A 15228-nucleotide genomic window follows, 5' to 3' on the forward strand; every position below is an offset into this window, starting at 1 on the left:
CACTAGAGCATATTAATAATATTAGTCATGTCTTTATCTCTGCTTACTTTTTCGTCTGCTTGTTTCTGAGTGACATGAGTTAACAATTTCAGCTACAATTGTTGACTTATCTCTATTTCTTCTGCAATTCTTATAGTTGTTGCTTAATATATGATGGATATATCTAAGAAGTTTATTTCGCTCTTATATAACATTTTTGGAGTAAGCAGCCCAGAGCTTGTATGGTGGCTCCGTGATGCTAGGAACCTAGGCATCTTACTAATTTGTCATTCCTGGTGCATGGCCCTGATTGACTTGGTCCAAGTTAGTTCACCACCTCACCTTCTGAAAAGGGAAGCCCCTTCCCTTTGATGTCGCTATATGGAAGATGCACACATTGCTTTTGTTCACTTTTCATTGACCAGAGTGTCATCATGTGAGCACTTCTAGTTCCAGGGGACATTGACAATTTTGGTTTTTATTCTGGGGGTTATGCACTAAAATAAGTGCATAAATAAATAAAAATCAGGGTTCTATTACTACTATAGGAGAGAAAAATCGATATTGGAAGACAACTAGGAGTCTGTCACAAGATCTCAGTGTTTTGTATGTAATCATTCATTTAATCCCTGTCTTTTCCATATACTTCTTCTACCCTCAACTTTCTCTCAGTTCAACCTCCTTTTTGTTTTACCCTCTCCAAAAAATAAACGTCCAGTTTTCCATTGCCCTGGGGAAGATGATTTAGAAGGTCTAACTGCTTTTTATTTTTTTAAATTAACTTATTTATGTATTTATTTTTGGCTGCGTTGCTGCACATGGGCTTTCTCTAGTTGCCGCGAGCGGGGGCTACTCTTCATTGCATTGCACGGGCTTCTCATTGTGGTGGCTTCTCTTGTTGGGGAGCACGGGCTCTAGGCAAGGAGGCTTCAGTAGTTGTGGCACGCAGGCTCTAGAGCGCGGGCTCAGTAGCTGTGGCGCACAGGGGCTTAGTTGCTCCGCAGCATGCGGGATCTTCCCGGACAAGGGATCGAACCTGTGTCCCCTGCATTGGCAGGCGGATTCTTAACTGTGCCACCAGGGAAGCCCGCAGGTCCAGGTCTTTATCCCTAAAGATTTCAAACTGCCTGAGTCTTGACAGACTGGAATAAGAATTCTCCCCAAGAATCTTTCTCAGTATGTCTGAACCTGGACGGAAATAAAATTCCTGTTCTGACATTTGTAGGCAAGGCCATGGTGGAAGGCAATGGATTATGCTCCAGATGTGAAGAAGTGCAGTTATCTTCCACTCAGCGAGTTGCAGGAAATGAGGCACACTGCTTCCCATAAATGACTTGTCTTGCAACCTTCTGAGCTAGTCATACCTTCTTTGAACCTTGGTTTCTATTTCTACCAAATGGGACGGATAACACCGTTGTCACTAGTAGCGTTGCTGTTAAGATTAAGTAAGACAGCTAATAGCTTTAGAATGTCTAAGCACAGTGCCCCCGGACATAGCGGACAAAGTATAAACTGTAGCTTGGAGTGGACGAAAAGAGCTGGGAGCACTAAGCTAGTCAGATTTGGGAGTCTGGGTAGGGCCTAAGAGCATGGCTTCAGCGGATTGGGCCAGCCGAAGGGGGCGGGTCCAGAGGGAGACGCCAGCCGCGTCCCGCCGCAGTCCCCAGCTTTGAATCAAGCGCGGTAGTTTCAGGCGGTGGCCAATCCTACGACAGCATTTCCTTGCGTCAGTTGTTGCTGAGGTTCAGAGCCACGCGTCTCTCACCTATATCTGTTCTAGCCGTTGCTGGTATACACGTGCTCGGCTCTTGCGTGTCCATCCGTTACGACTGAGCGGACCGACAGAAAGTCTCAGTTAACTTCCTGAGTATCCGGCCTGTAAAGAGACTCTCGGCTACTCGCTCCGAATATGTAGGGCAGCCCCAGCTTCCCCTTCTCTGGAAGTCGCTGGCCGCCGTCCAGTCAGGAGTAGTAGTACCAAGATTCTAGTTCTTACGCGACTTGCTAGAGAAGCAAAAAGTTGCTTTTTTCGCGGAAGCCAGGGAGGAAAGGTATCGCGCAGAACCAGGTGGTGCGGGTGGGAGATGTCCTTGGGCAGGATTGGGGCTGGGTCCTGGCCCTTTAAACTCGAGGGGGAGGATCCGGAAGTGGATGGGCGGGGCGAAGGGCCCTGGTTTATAAGAGGGCCCAGCCGCGCGGGGTCTCCAATCTGCCATTTTCTGTCCACGAATAGGTCTCCGGCTTTCCAAATTCTCTCTGTTTTTCTCACAGGCACTATCCCGTCCGCGGGTCCACCACCTCAGGGGAACGATGGCCGCAGAGTCCACAGCCAGTGCCGCCATCACCGCGGAGCTAGTTTCCGCCGACAAGTAAGCTGGACCGTGGAGAGCTTGAGGCACTGGCCAGTCCGCAGGGAGGGGGTGGTGGACGGAGGCTCCCCGGGAGGGACAGACCGGAGGGTGGGAGGACTTTCCTTCCCGTGAACAACCGTCGCTGTTCGGGGAGGTCCGGACACTGGAGAAGCCCACTTGCAGAGAGCCTCGCTCACTGGCAGTAACGCCGGTCGGCTGGCGCCCCCTGCCCCGCTTTTCGCGGTCGCCATCTTGCCGGGGGCAGCGGCGGCTGTCTCCATCGCCTGCCCCTCTCCTTCCTCCCCAGGCCCGGGGCTATCGGCGGGGAGGCGGGGCCCCGGCGCCGCAGTGTACCTTCACGTCCTTGCGGTCCCCGCACTCCTGGCGTGCGCCTCTGGTATGATCCGCAAACACATCGGGAAAATAACCAACAGAGATTTGGCGCCAAAAAAAAAAAAAAAAAAACCCTGCACGAGGGAGGAGGCTGGACCGGTGGGTCGGGATGGGCGGGGTCTCTCGGGGGCGGGGTCGTGCGCTCGTGCGTTCGCTTCCCTCCGCCGGCTCTGGAGCAGGGGGCGGGGCCCTGAGGAGGCGGGAAAACTCCATTGTTCGGGGTTGCGGCTCCCGAACGCCTCGGACTTCCGCCGTGGGACGCGGTGAAGCTTGTTCCCCTCGGTCTCTTCGCTCACCCCGCGGTCTCCTCGCTCTACTGGTACCCTCCTGCCCTCAGCAAGGCCCATTTCTTTTGTCTGTGGTGGAGAGCATCGTGGTTCTTTTAGATTTTGGGAACGTTGGCGGAGGACTTGGCTGCTTCTGGGGGATTTTATCGGGAGGCGAAGCATCTAGCGCTGCGTCGAGGTCTTTTCACTTCTAGCAGTGTTTGGTTGCGAGGAGAATGGGCAGTATTAAGCGCAGAGTGTAACAGAAGGACTGGAGGGAATGATAGAAGATATGATTGCTATGAAAACGACACAGTGCCACTCAGACATAAAGGTATTTTTTGAACAGTGAAGGGAAACAGGCCGTTATTCGAAGAAACAAGAAATAACCCAAATTATTAAGTGGCAGACTCTAGGTTAAACCCTAGTATTTCAAGTTTTTATTCCCTCATTACTCATCCTTTCCCCTATCCCCAAAGCTTGAGAGGAAATTGCATGAAAATCTAATTAGCTTGTTGGAGAGAACAATAAAGGCATCATTCTTTAGTTAAGTAAGTTCCTGGGGCAATTCAGGGGTAAAGCGTTTCAGGCGTTTAAGGGGGAGGGTAAAGAAAATTTACGTGAGTTTTTTGTTTTTTTGTTTTTTGCGGTACGCGGGCCTCTCACTGCTGTGGCCTTTCCCGTTGCGGAGCGCAGGCTCCGGACGCGCAGGCTCAGCGGCCATGGCTCACGGGCCTAGCCACTCCGCGGCATGTGGGATCTTCCCGGACCGGGGCACGAACCCGTGTCCCCTGCATCGGCAAGCGGACTCTGAACCACTGCGCCACCAGGGAAGCCCTACGTGAGTTTAATAGACTACTAAGAATGCACATTATAATTCCAGTATAACCATTGAAAGAATAAAAACATGTTTAACTTCCAAACCAGTAGAGAGAGAAAATGGAATGAGAAATAAACCACAATTCAGAGTTGATTTTGATACCGCTTTCATTGCTTAAGTGGTGAATGTTGGGCTACAGTTTTGTCAGCTGTAAAAAGCTACAATTTGGCTTCTCTCCCCTCATGCCATTAAACAACGTTGCTAAAGGTTATCAGTGGTTGTCTAAATGTTAAATCAGTCTTTGTCCTTATTAGCTTTCTAAATAGTTCTAAGTAGTTAAGGTTTTTGTTTATGTTACAAAAGGATATAGCAGTTTGTAAGGAGGAATGAGAAAACTTAGAAAGAGGAAATCTTATGTGATGCATTGAATTTTACTTTAACTGTCTTATAATTTCTGAGCTACTTATTCGTACCTTTAGATGAGAGATGTCAAAGTAAAAATAAGTGGTTTAGCTCAGTAATCCCTAAAGTTCTGGGGTTTGTCGTTCCTATTTCCATAAGTGGAAGGTTCATCTGTGTTGGTATGGGGCTTACTTTGGTGCTTAGTATTTGGCTGTTTAAAATGAGATGGATAACCTCTTGTAAGTTAGTTTTATGATGAATTAATGTCACTGTAATTAGAATATATTTGTGTGAAAGATTTAGCTAACGTACCTGTGTACCTATATTTTGGTGGGGTGGAGGAGTTATGTTCAGTATATTAGCTCAAATGTGTAACTGAGAAAAGAGTCCCTCTTGGTGGACCTGCAAAAAAAAACAAAACTATTTTCAGAAGATTAAAAAAAAATTTTTTTCTTTCCAGTTGTGCCACGCGGCATTATACAATCTTAGTTCCCCCAGCCCGGGATTGAACCCACACCCTCTGCATTGGAAGCACGGAGTCTTAACCACTGGACCACCAGGGAAGTCCCTGACCTTGTACTCTTAAGACAATTTACTCATCACATCCATTAACTTTGGAAATCTTTATATGCGTGTCAGAAAGTATTCTTCACTTACCACTTTAAATAACTGAGGCTCAGGGAGGGACTTCCTTGGTGGTCCAGCGGTTAAGACTCTGTGCTCCTAATGTAGAGGGCCCGGCTTCAATTCCTGGTCAGGGAACTAAGATCCCGAAAGCCACACAGCTTGGCCAAAAAAAAAAAATTGGTTAAAAAAAAAACAAACCTGAGGGGTGGTGGTGGTGGTGGAATTGAGAGATTGGGATTGACATATATACACTAATATGTATAAAATAGATAAGTAATAAGAACCTGCTGTATAAAAAAATAAAACTGAAAAAAAATATATAGAACAATGCAGAAATAAAAAGACAAATTCACAGTTGTAAAAAAAAAATAAAAATGCCCCAAAACAGTAAGATTAATTGCAATTTTACAATTTGGGCTTTAAACATACACTGTTTCTTGGGCTATGACAGTAGGGTAAAATGACCCAGTTTGTATAAATCTTATGAGGCTTGATAAATGCACTTAATAATTGTCAGCTCATGACAAAATTAAATGACTCAATGAATGTTAATGTCTCCTTTCATATATCTAGATGCTTTGGGACAGTTTCAGTATGTGGCATATGTATTGTAGTATGATCTATTAATAACGTGGATCAGAGAGATGCAGAAGTCAAGGACAATGTAATTTTTTGTGAGATGTACATTATTTTTTAACATCTAGCTGATTACCTTTGGATGCCAATTAAACATTACACCCCCTTCAAAAAAAAAAAAACACTGAGGTTCACCCTAAAGGTTCCACAAAAAAAAGATATCTTATGTTGGAATGCTTAATATTGTTAAGATGTTCATACTACCCAGAGATCTATGGATACAACACAGTCTCTGTTAAAATGCCAATGGCATTTTTTGCAGAAGTAGAAAAATGCATTCTAAAATTCATAAGAAATCTCAAAGGGTCCCAAATAGCCAAAACAGTTTCTTTTGTTTGTTTGGTTTTGGCCACACCTCGAGGCTTGTGGGATTTTAGTTCCTTGACCAGGGATTGAACTGGGGTCCTAACCACTGGACCGCCAGGAAATTCCCTGCCAAAACAGTTTTGAAAAAGAACAAAGTGTAGGTCTTACTTGCTGATATCAAAACATTGTGCTACTGGCATAAAGATAGACAAATAGAACAATAGAATGTAATAGAAAGCCCCAAAATAAATCCTTGCATATGGTCAAATGATCTTTGGTAAGGATGCCAAGACCACTCAATGAAGAAAGGACATTCTTTTTTTTCTTTTTAAATTTATTTTATTTATTTATTTTGGGCTGCATTGGGTCTTAGTTGCTGCACGTGGGCTTTCTCTAGTCGCGGTGCTCAGTCGGGCTACTCTTCGTTGTGGTGGGCGGGCTTCTCATTGCGGTGGCTTCTCTTGTTGCGGAGCACGGGCTCTAGGCATGCGGGCTTAGTTGTTCCGTGGCATGTGGGATCTTGCCGGACCAGGGCTCGAAGCCATGTCCCCTGCATTGGCAGGCGGATTCTTAACCACTGGGCCACCAGGGAAGTCCCAGGATATTCTTTTCAACAGATGGTGTTGGGAAAACGGGATATGCACATGCAGGAGAATGAAATTAGATTCTTATTTTACACCGTATACAAAAATGAGCTGAAAATGGATTAAAGACCTAAATGTAAGACCTGAAACTATAAATCTCCCAGAAGAAAGCATAAGTTAAAAGCTCCATGGGAATTCCCTGATGGTCCAGTGGTTAGCACTTGGTGCTTTCATTGCCATGGCCCAGGTTCAGTCCCTGGTTGGGGAACTAAGATCCTGCAAGCCTCTCAGCGCAGCTAAAAAAAAAAAAAATTCCCTGCCAGTTTTTCGGTACATTTTATTGAAGTACAGCATACTGCAAAATGCACAAATGGTAAATGTACAGTTGAGTGAATTTTCACAAAGGGAAATTAGAAACAAAACATATGGAAACCTCCCCCCCAACCTTTTTAGTCATACTCCTCCCATCAAGCCTAGCTCTTCTGACTTCTAACATTACAGTGTCATAGGTGGATGTTGAACTTGTATTGATTTGTAAGGGTACCATAAAACTTTATAGGGTGGTGGTCCAGTGGTTAAGACTCTGCGCTTCCACTTCAGGGGGCGCAGGTTCGATCCTTGGTCGGGGAACTAAGATCCTGCATGCTGTGTGGCACAGCCAAAAAAAACCCAAAAAACTTTATAGGGAGGATGACAGATGATGCTAAATTTCTATGATGACTGGGAGCCAGGAAAACTGGGTTCTGTTTCTGGCTGCTGCGGTGGACCTCAGTTTTCCCATTTGTTAAATGGTGGCAGTAGTGGGGAGATTCTACAAGGAAATTTTTTTTCAGGAAAACCTTGTGAAGCAGTTTTCTTTCCTCCTACTTATTGGCGTATTTTCCCTATATTTATTGAGCATTTGTCTTATTTAGTGGAGGCGCTATGGTTAAGGAGACAGAAAAGATCTCTGCTTTCAAATGGAGCTTCAACTACTGGGATAGAGACCATGAATATATAGATTAGAGAATATCAGTGATAAAGTGCTATGCAAAGAATTACCCTGGTTTTAAGGTGATGTGAGGTAACTGGGTGGTTATTTATTTATTTATAATTAATTAATTAATTTACTTATTTATTTTTGGCTGCACCGGGTCTTCGTTGCTGCGCATGGGCTTTCTCTATTTGCAGCGAGAGTGGGGGCTACTTTTCGTTGCGGGGCGTGGCTTCTTACTGTGGTGGCTTCTCTTTGCGGAGCATGGGCTCTAGGCACGCGGGCTTCAGTAGTCGTGGCACACAGGCTTCAGTAGTTGTGGCTTGTGGGCTCTAGAGCGCAGGCTCAGTAGTTGTGGCACACAGGCTCGGTAGTGGTGGCTCACAGGCTCTTGAGCACAGGCTTAGTAGTTGTGGCACATGGGCTTAGTTGCTCCGCGGCATGTGGGATCTTCCCGGACCAAGGCTCGAACCCGTGTCCCCTGCATTTGCAGGCGGATTCTTAACCACTGCACCATCAGAGAAGCCCTGGGTGGTTATTTTAGATTGGGCGATCAGGGATGGCCACAATGAGATGAATGACAAGGGGCCAGCTATATGAAGTTTCTAACAGGGAAAGTTCCTTCATAGAAATAGGGATAGCAGAGAATGTGGATACAGAGGCAAGCAGGTTGGTAGTTTTGGTGGTTGAGGAAGGGAGACTTCCTGTCTAATGGTTTCTATTTGCTCAATGGGGTGTGAAGCAAGATCTGCTTAGAAGTAAGGGGGAATGGATTAGGGTGTAGGAGATTTGAGGAGAGAGAGTAATGTTGGAGACTTGGAAGACATATCCTAGGGAATGTGGTAGGATTGCCAATGTTTTCCTTGTTTCAGATTTGGGGCCAAGAATTTAAAGAGAGTGCAGTCAGTACTGTTTCTTAAAAGTTCAGCTTCTCTGCTGCAGCAGACACAGAATAGATGGCTAGAGGATTAAGACCTCTTGTGGAACTTAAAAGTTTGCCAGAAGAAAAGACTTCTTCACAGGCTGAGGGTTTATGTTAAAGAAAAAAAATCTTTAAGATAAAACAACTGGAGATTTGTGGGGTTTTTTTTCATGTCTGGTTGTCTGCCAGCAACTACCTATTTGGTCTCTTGGTGCTTCCTTTCCTTCCCCTTAGATAGCACCATCTCTGCATTCAAACGTCCCAAGATGGATGCTTTTAAAAACATTTTCTCTGTGATATATGCGTTCAGTTGCTTTCTTTGCTTCTTCCCTTCATAGCCAGGCTTCTTTAGATAAGAGCCTGCATTTCTAGTGTCCATTTTTTTCTCCCTTCTGTTTGCTTATACATTTAACAAATGTATTCAATATATATTTTAATATGTCAGGTTTTAGAGACACAAAGATGAATAAGGTATCAGTTGCTGGTCATCAGATCACAATCTAATTGGACAGGTGTGTTCTGAGAATATACACATTTGTTCAACCTGTCTCGATCTGGCTTCTTCATGTCATTTAAACAGCATTGCTAAAGGTGATCATGGATTGTCTAAATGCTAAAATAGTCCTTATTCTTAGTTTTCTAATGAGTTCTTTTTGCTGCCTTTTTGGCACCTCTTTGCTGCCTCTGATACCAGACACTCCCTCCTTAATTTTGTCTTCTTTTGATGCTGCCTCCATTTCTTCCTATCTTTCTGTTCTTTCATTGTTAATGATTGCTAGAATCTTTTGATTCCTTATGTGCCAAGCATCGAACTAAGCACTTTGTGAACTTTCTCATTTAATTTTCAAAACACATCCTGTGAGATAGGTACTGTTAATAGTTGAGGAAACTGAGGTACTTCACATGGTAAGTGGCAAAGGCACTTGTTAATCCTACCCTAGTGATTCTGAATTGGTCACTTTAACAAATATTAATTAGATTCCAGGCTTTGTGCTTGGTGCTAGGATACAGTTTAGGATAAGATAGACATGGTTTCTTAGATCTTAATCCTGATGGGGAATACAGAAAGTCAGTAGGCAATCGGAGTACAGAATGAGTTATGATGGGGTCGTGTAACTGGGTAAGTTACTTCTCTGGAAAATAGGATATTGCCACCTGCCACAAGGTTTTTTGTGAGAGGATTAAATGAGAATGTAGTAGGCACTGCTATGTCTGACAGATGTTTGCTCTGAATTGCCTATTGAATGTTATCCATTTATTTATTTATTATTTTAAAAAGATTTATTTGGCTGCGCTGGGTCTGAGTTGCAGCAGGCGGGATCTTTAGTTGCGGCATGTAGGATCTAGTTCCCTGACCAGGGATCAAACCCCGGCCCCCTGCATTGGGAGCCCAGAGTCTTAGCCACTGGACCACCAGGGAAGTCCCTGAATGCTATCCATTTAGGTGTTCCATAAGCACCTCAAAACCAACTCAGTATGTACACCCCAATTTTCACTAATAATCTTGCTCTTGTACCTTATTTTGGTTGGATAGCACTCAGTTTCCCACTCCCAGAAATAAAAATTCTAGATTCTCCCTCCCTCCTTTTTCAATTTCTAAACAGTTACCAATATTTAGCAGTTTGGTAGTCTGTAACAGGGCTTAGAAATGTAAAGCTTAGAGGGCCAGATAGGAAAAAGTGAAGTGGTGGTGGGGATTGAAGTGAATTCCCCCTTAAAGGGCTAGGTCATTGTTCAACTTCAGCTGATTGGGGAGAATGTATGCCATAGTGGCAGGTATTTCTGATATTTAAAGAATATTGTAATTATTTCTTTGACTAGGAAATATATTTCTGGTTCTAAATCCAGAAGGGGAAGTACACAGTGAAATGTCCCTCCAACCCTTATTCTCTAATCACATAGGTTTTCTCCTCAGAGTCCACCAGTGTTAGTAATTTATTATGTATCCCTCAATGATACCTTATGCATATACAAGCAGATTGTATGTAGTTATTAATTCTGTATTATTGTGTAAATGGTAGCATACTTCACACATTTCTGAGCACTTAGCAGTATATCTTGGAGATGATTCCTCATTAGGGCATAGTTTTCTTTCTTTCTTTCTTTCCTTCTTTCTTTCTTTTTTTTAATGGCTGCATTGTATTCTATTTTGTGGCTGTCTCATAATGAGTTTCCTACTGATGGACATTTGAATTCTTTCCAGAATTTAATTGTTACAAATTGTGCTCTAGTGAATAACCGTGTAACCCTGGACTCATGTATCTATAGGATAAATTTCTACAAGTGGAACTGCTGGATCAAATAGTGTTCATTTGTTGTTTTTGATAGATATTGCCGAATAGACCTTCATAGAAGTTTTGTGAATTTAAACTTATATTAGCAATATATGTGAACACCTGTTACTCTTACATTCTTGTCTTTGACTATTTGATGGGTAAAAACTGCTTTCTCACTGTAATTTTGTGTTTCTCTGAAGAATGAGTGTGAGCATATATTTAAATGTTTGAGGTATTTGGTTTCATTTTCTATGAATGTGTTTATATCCTTTAATCTTTCCCTGTTGGACCTTTTTTCCTGTTGATTTAATATTCTGTATATATTCACTAAGTTAACCTTTTGTGAAGTGAATTAGATGGAGTAGAATTTATCAGTCTTACATGATTTCTGAATATGAAAGGCCTTCTCCCGATGAGTTACAATGTAATTCGCCTGTGGTTTTCTTTAGTACTTTTCTGGTTTCAGAGTTTACATAATGTTTTCTTTAGTACTTTTCTGGTTTCAGAGTTTACATAATGATTTTTCAAGAGAAGCAGAAATCCAGATTTTTATGTGATATCTTCATAGTTTTAAATGTAGTAACTACCATAATTAACATTTAAAAAATAATTGTGGATAAACATGTCTATGGCTCAGATAGGACATGAACATCAGTTTATAATTTTTTTTCTAATCTGGTGTTTGTTACAGTGTGGTCCCCAAACCAGCAGTAGCAGCATCACCTAGAAAGTTGTTAGAAATGCAAATTCCTGGACCTCATAATAGACCTACTGAACCAGAGCTCTAGGGTTGGGGCTCAACAACGTGTTCTAACATGAGCTCCAAGTGATTCGTGTAGATTGAAGTTTGAGAACCACTGCTTTAATCCATCTTTTCTTCTGACTGTGCTAGTACATGCCTTTTTTGTCTAGGCCATTAAATAAGAATGGAAGTAAGTTTATCACTGCTGAGTGCTTTACAGTGCTGTTTAATAGTATTTTCAACTGATATGCTTTTTTCCTCATTTTGTTCACTGAGTATATAAAAGGTAAATTTGATCATATTACACCTTCAGTGCCTCAACTTAAGGATACAAATTTAAAGCCTTAGGTTGGCATCACAACTGAACGATCTGGGACTTCCCCGGTAGTCCAGTGGTTAAAGCTTTGCCTTCCAGTGCAGGGGTCATGGGTTCAGTCCCTCATTGGGGAACTTAAGATCCCACATGCTGCACAGTGCGGCCAAAAATTCAAAACAAAACAACAACAACAACAACAAAACCTTAAGAAAAAACCTAAATGACCTGGTTCCAGCCTTGTCTAGGAAGTGGGGACATGGAAAGTGGGGTGAAGGAAAGTTACAATGGTAAAGTCCAGGGAATTCCCTGGCAGCGCATTGGTTAGGACTCCACACTTGCACTACAGAGGGCCACGGGTTGGATCCTTCGTAGGGGAAGATCCTGCGTGCTGTGGGGCGCGGCCAAAAAAAAAGTAAATTCTAGTCTTGGAATTTACATTATAGTTTAAGGAGGTATTCTCCAAAGTAGAGAGGAATTAAGTTTTAATAACGATACAGAGATTGACACTTTGACAGTTGCCTTATTTATGACATTATCAGGGAGCTTTTCCAAAACAAACATGAATTCTATCTCAAGTTTAACAAATAAAATCTCTAGGGGTGCATCTATCTTTTGGAAGCTTTCTAGTGAATTAATTATTATGCTCACCTCCGGTTAAGAGCCATGGTCACATCAAGATGGGGAGGTTACATGGAAGTACGTGTGAGCTCAATATAAAATTTAAAACTTTCAACCAGAATAACAACAAAATTGAAAATGGCAACCTTACAAAACAGAGATCTAAATCAGTAGAGGTATTCAAAGAAAGACTAGGTTAGCCTTTGCCAGGCATGTTGTGTACTGAGTAAGGAGCAGAATTAAGTAACTTTCAATTCTAATATTTTAATCAAATACAAAAAACCTGAAGATAACATCAGGACTCCGTGTTTTAAATTGCAGACTGGCTGATGGGAGTTATTTATTCTAGACCCAGTGTGATTTCCAAGGATTATTTTGCCTATTCCTTTCTGGGTCGTTCTTTCCCGGGTCTCAGTAGTTTTCTCATGCATAAGTTGATCAGCACTTAAAGACTGGGGGGAAGCGTCTACAGATCTCTGCAGCTTGCTTTCTCTACAGCTCTCTCTAGTCTGTCCTGTAAATTCTAGCTACCTAGGCCATCCCAAACCTCAAATTCTGTCTTCTCAATTCTGTGAGATGGACTTTGTTCAGGGTCCTTCTCTGTCCTGTGGACAAATCTCTCCAGATAGTAAATGGGGCTACTCATAGGACTCACCTCATTTGTTTCCCTTCTCTCGGATTTACTGTCTTGTGCTACTACTGTAAAACTGGTGTTTCGTGTATTTTGGCTGTTTGTTTTTTAGTAGTTTGAGTTGTTTGAATCTGGTGCCTGTTAACTTCCATTATGGCTAACCTTGAAAGTTTAATAGTATTGCACTTCATCTGTCACCTATGTGGGGTGCAAAACATTTTGTGTATTATTGTTGCTACTGGTGCCTTAATGTAGCCTGTATGTACAGTGTTAATGTGTTTGTTTTTAGTACTCATACTCTGGACGTTTGTGTTACTATCACTTTGTGTGTGCCACAGACTGGTATTGGTTTGTGAACTGTTTGTTACTGGTCTACAAAGATACAAGTATAGGGAATTTCCTGGTGGTCCAGTGGTCAGGACTCCACACTTTCACTACTGTGGCTCCCGGTTCAGTCCCTGGTTGGGGAACTAAGATCCCACAAACCATGCTGTGTGTATGTATAAAAATTGGGAGTAAACATTTGGGAACAAAGAAATTTGACGTTACTCTGACATTTCTGTTAATACTTTATAAAAACCCATGTCTTACACATTGAAATTAAAAGTCTGGTCCTGGGCCTCCCTGGTGGCGCAGTGGTTGAGAGTCCGCCTGCCGATGCAGGGGATACGGGTTCGTGCCCCGGTCTGGGAGGATCCCATGTGCCGCGGAGCGGCTGGGCCCGTGAGCCATGGCCGCTGGGCCTGCGCGTCCGGAGCCTGTGCTCCACAACGGGAGAGGCCACAACAGTGAGAGGCCCGCATACCGCAAAAAAAAAAAAAAAAAAAAAAAAAAGTCTGGTCCTTCAATCACAGGTAATTTGAGAAGCTCTGTGCTAGAATTTGGCCAGAATAATCCCTTAGTTAAACTATTTGAACATAATTAGCTATGACAGGAGGTGTTTAGGAGATAAGGATCCAAGGCCATTCCAGCGTTCTGGTCAGATCATCTGCTTGCTTACGTTGCAGCTGAAAGCATTTAAATTGTGCTTCATTCCTGTCACCATAACGGTGAAGTCTCTGATTATTTTCAACCCCATTTCCCTGCCTCCCCTCCCCCAGGGCTTTTCATCAAATTTGTAGACCAATATAACATTCTCAAAAGGATTAGGAGTTAGGAGCAAAGATTTTGGATCCTGCTGAAAGTAACTGACACCTTTTCATCTCTAAAGCATTTTCTAGGACTCAGACTCCAATATAGTTAGTCCCTGCCTGTCATTTAATCTCTTCTGCCTTTCTCAAGTTGTCCCCTCTGCTTTTTTTTTTCTTTTTTCTGGCGGCGCCCTGCGCCTTGTGGGATTTTAGTTCCCCAACCCAGGCCTTTGTCAGTGAGAGCGAGGAGTCCTAACCACTGGACCGCCAGGGAATTCCTTGTCTCCTCTGCTTTAACTTTTGTTGGACACTGTCCGATGCTTAGCATATAGTGGGTACTAAAATGTCTATTGAATTTAATTTTTTGAATTAGTATATTTATTTATTGAATTGAGCAAGCTTTTTAAATTGTTCATTTGTTTCATTCATACTGTGTATATTACACTGCTATTTTAATAAATTTGTTATTGCTAAACAAGAAAGTCCAGGTGTGAAAAATTAGTTGACTCAGTTCTATTTATATGTATGTTTTAACCTTTGGAGGAGTTTTCAGTAATGTCTATATAGGAAAGCCTTTTTCTCTCCTACAGCTTCTTATGTTCTCTCATACTTCTACTGTTTCTTGCTGTACATACTTCAATTCTAATTTATTGCTCCTGGGGTGTTAGTACTCAGTAGTAAAGTTTCCTGTTTTCCCACTGTTCTTTCTTTTTTCCATTTCACCACAGCTAACAGCATTCTCAGCTCTCATGGTGTGGTTTGGGGGCACATTTATAAATGATAATATGTCTTTACTTAGCTGAATGTTGCCTTTGGCATATAGGTGAAAACTGATGATGGGGCAGGTAAAAGAGACAAGGATTTAAATTAATACCAAGTGAATGGTGTCAATCTGTAGGGTTCCTAAGTAATAACTTAAGTCGACCCTGTCTTGAAACCTACCTAAGGTATAACTTTATTGTAAAGAAAGGGTAAATTCTTCCCCATTATTTATCAATTTTCAGAATAATGCAGTGGTCTCCTATCAGTCTCTAAAAATGACTAATGAGTTGTTTGTTTTTTGTTTGTGTCATTGTGAACTCATGTATTTAGACATATTTGGAGTTTTTCAATCAATTGTAATTATTATCTTTAAAAATTTTTTTATTTTATATTGGAGTATAGTTGATTAACAATGTTGTGTTGGTTTCAGGTGTACAGCAACGTGATTCAGTTATACATATATATGTGTCTATTGTTTTTTCACGTTCTTTTCC

At 42.3% G+C, this 15228-nt stretch overlaps 1 protein-coding gene across 4 annotated transcripts in view; it reads left to right on the forward strand.

Moving 5' to 3' along the window:
• Positions 1-2204: 2204 nt before the first annotated feature.
• NASP (nuclear autoantigenic sperm protein) overlaps positions 2205-15228 on the forward strand; it is a 36205-nt gene continuing 23181 nt past the window's right edge. For 3 of the 4 annotated variants that reach the window (XM_079697197.1, XM_079697198.1, XM_079697200.1), the window contains exons 1-3: positions 2205-2348; positions 2638-2822; positions 3686-3830. In XM_079697197.1, coding sequence (XP_079553323.1) covers positions 2290-2348; positions 2638-2822; positions 3686-3830 — 389 coding nt within the window. In that variant the 5' untranslated portion in view covers positions 2205-2289. Of the gene's footprint in view, positions 2349-2637; positions 2823-2844; positions 3324-3685; positions 3831-15228 lie in introns of those variants that run through there. The other variant, XM_079697199.1, reaches the window with a different exon arrangement.

The sequence above is a fragment of the Hyperoodon ampullatus genome (assembly GCF_949752795.1).
Source record: "Hyperoodon ampullatus genome assembly, chromosome: 2".
Lineage (NCBI taxonomy): Eukaryota > Metazoa > Chordata > Mammalia > Artiodactyla > Ziphiidae > Hyperoodon > Hyperoodon ampullatus.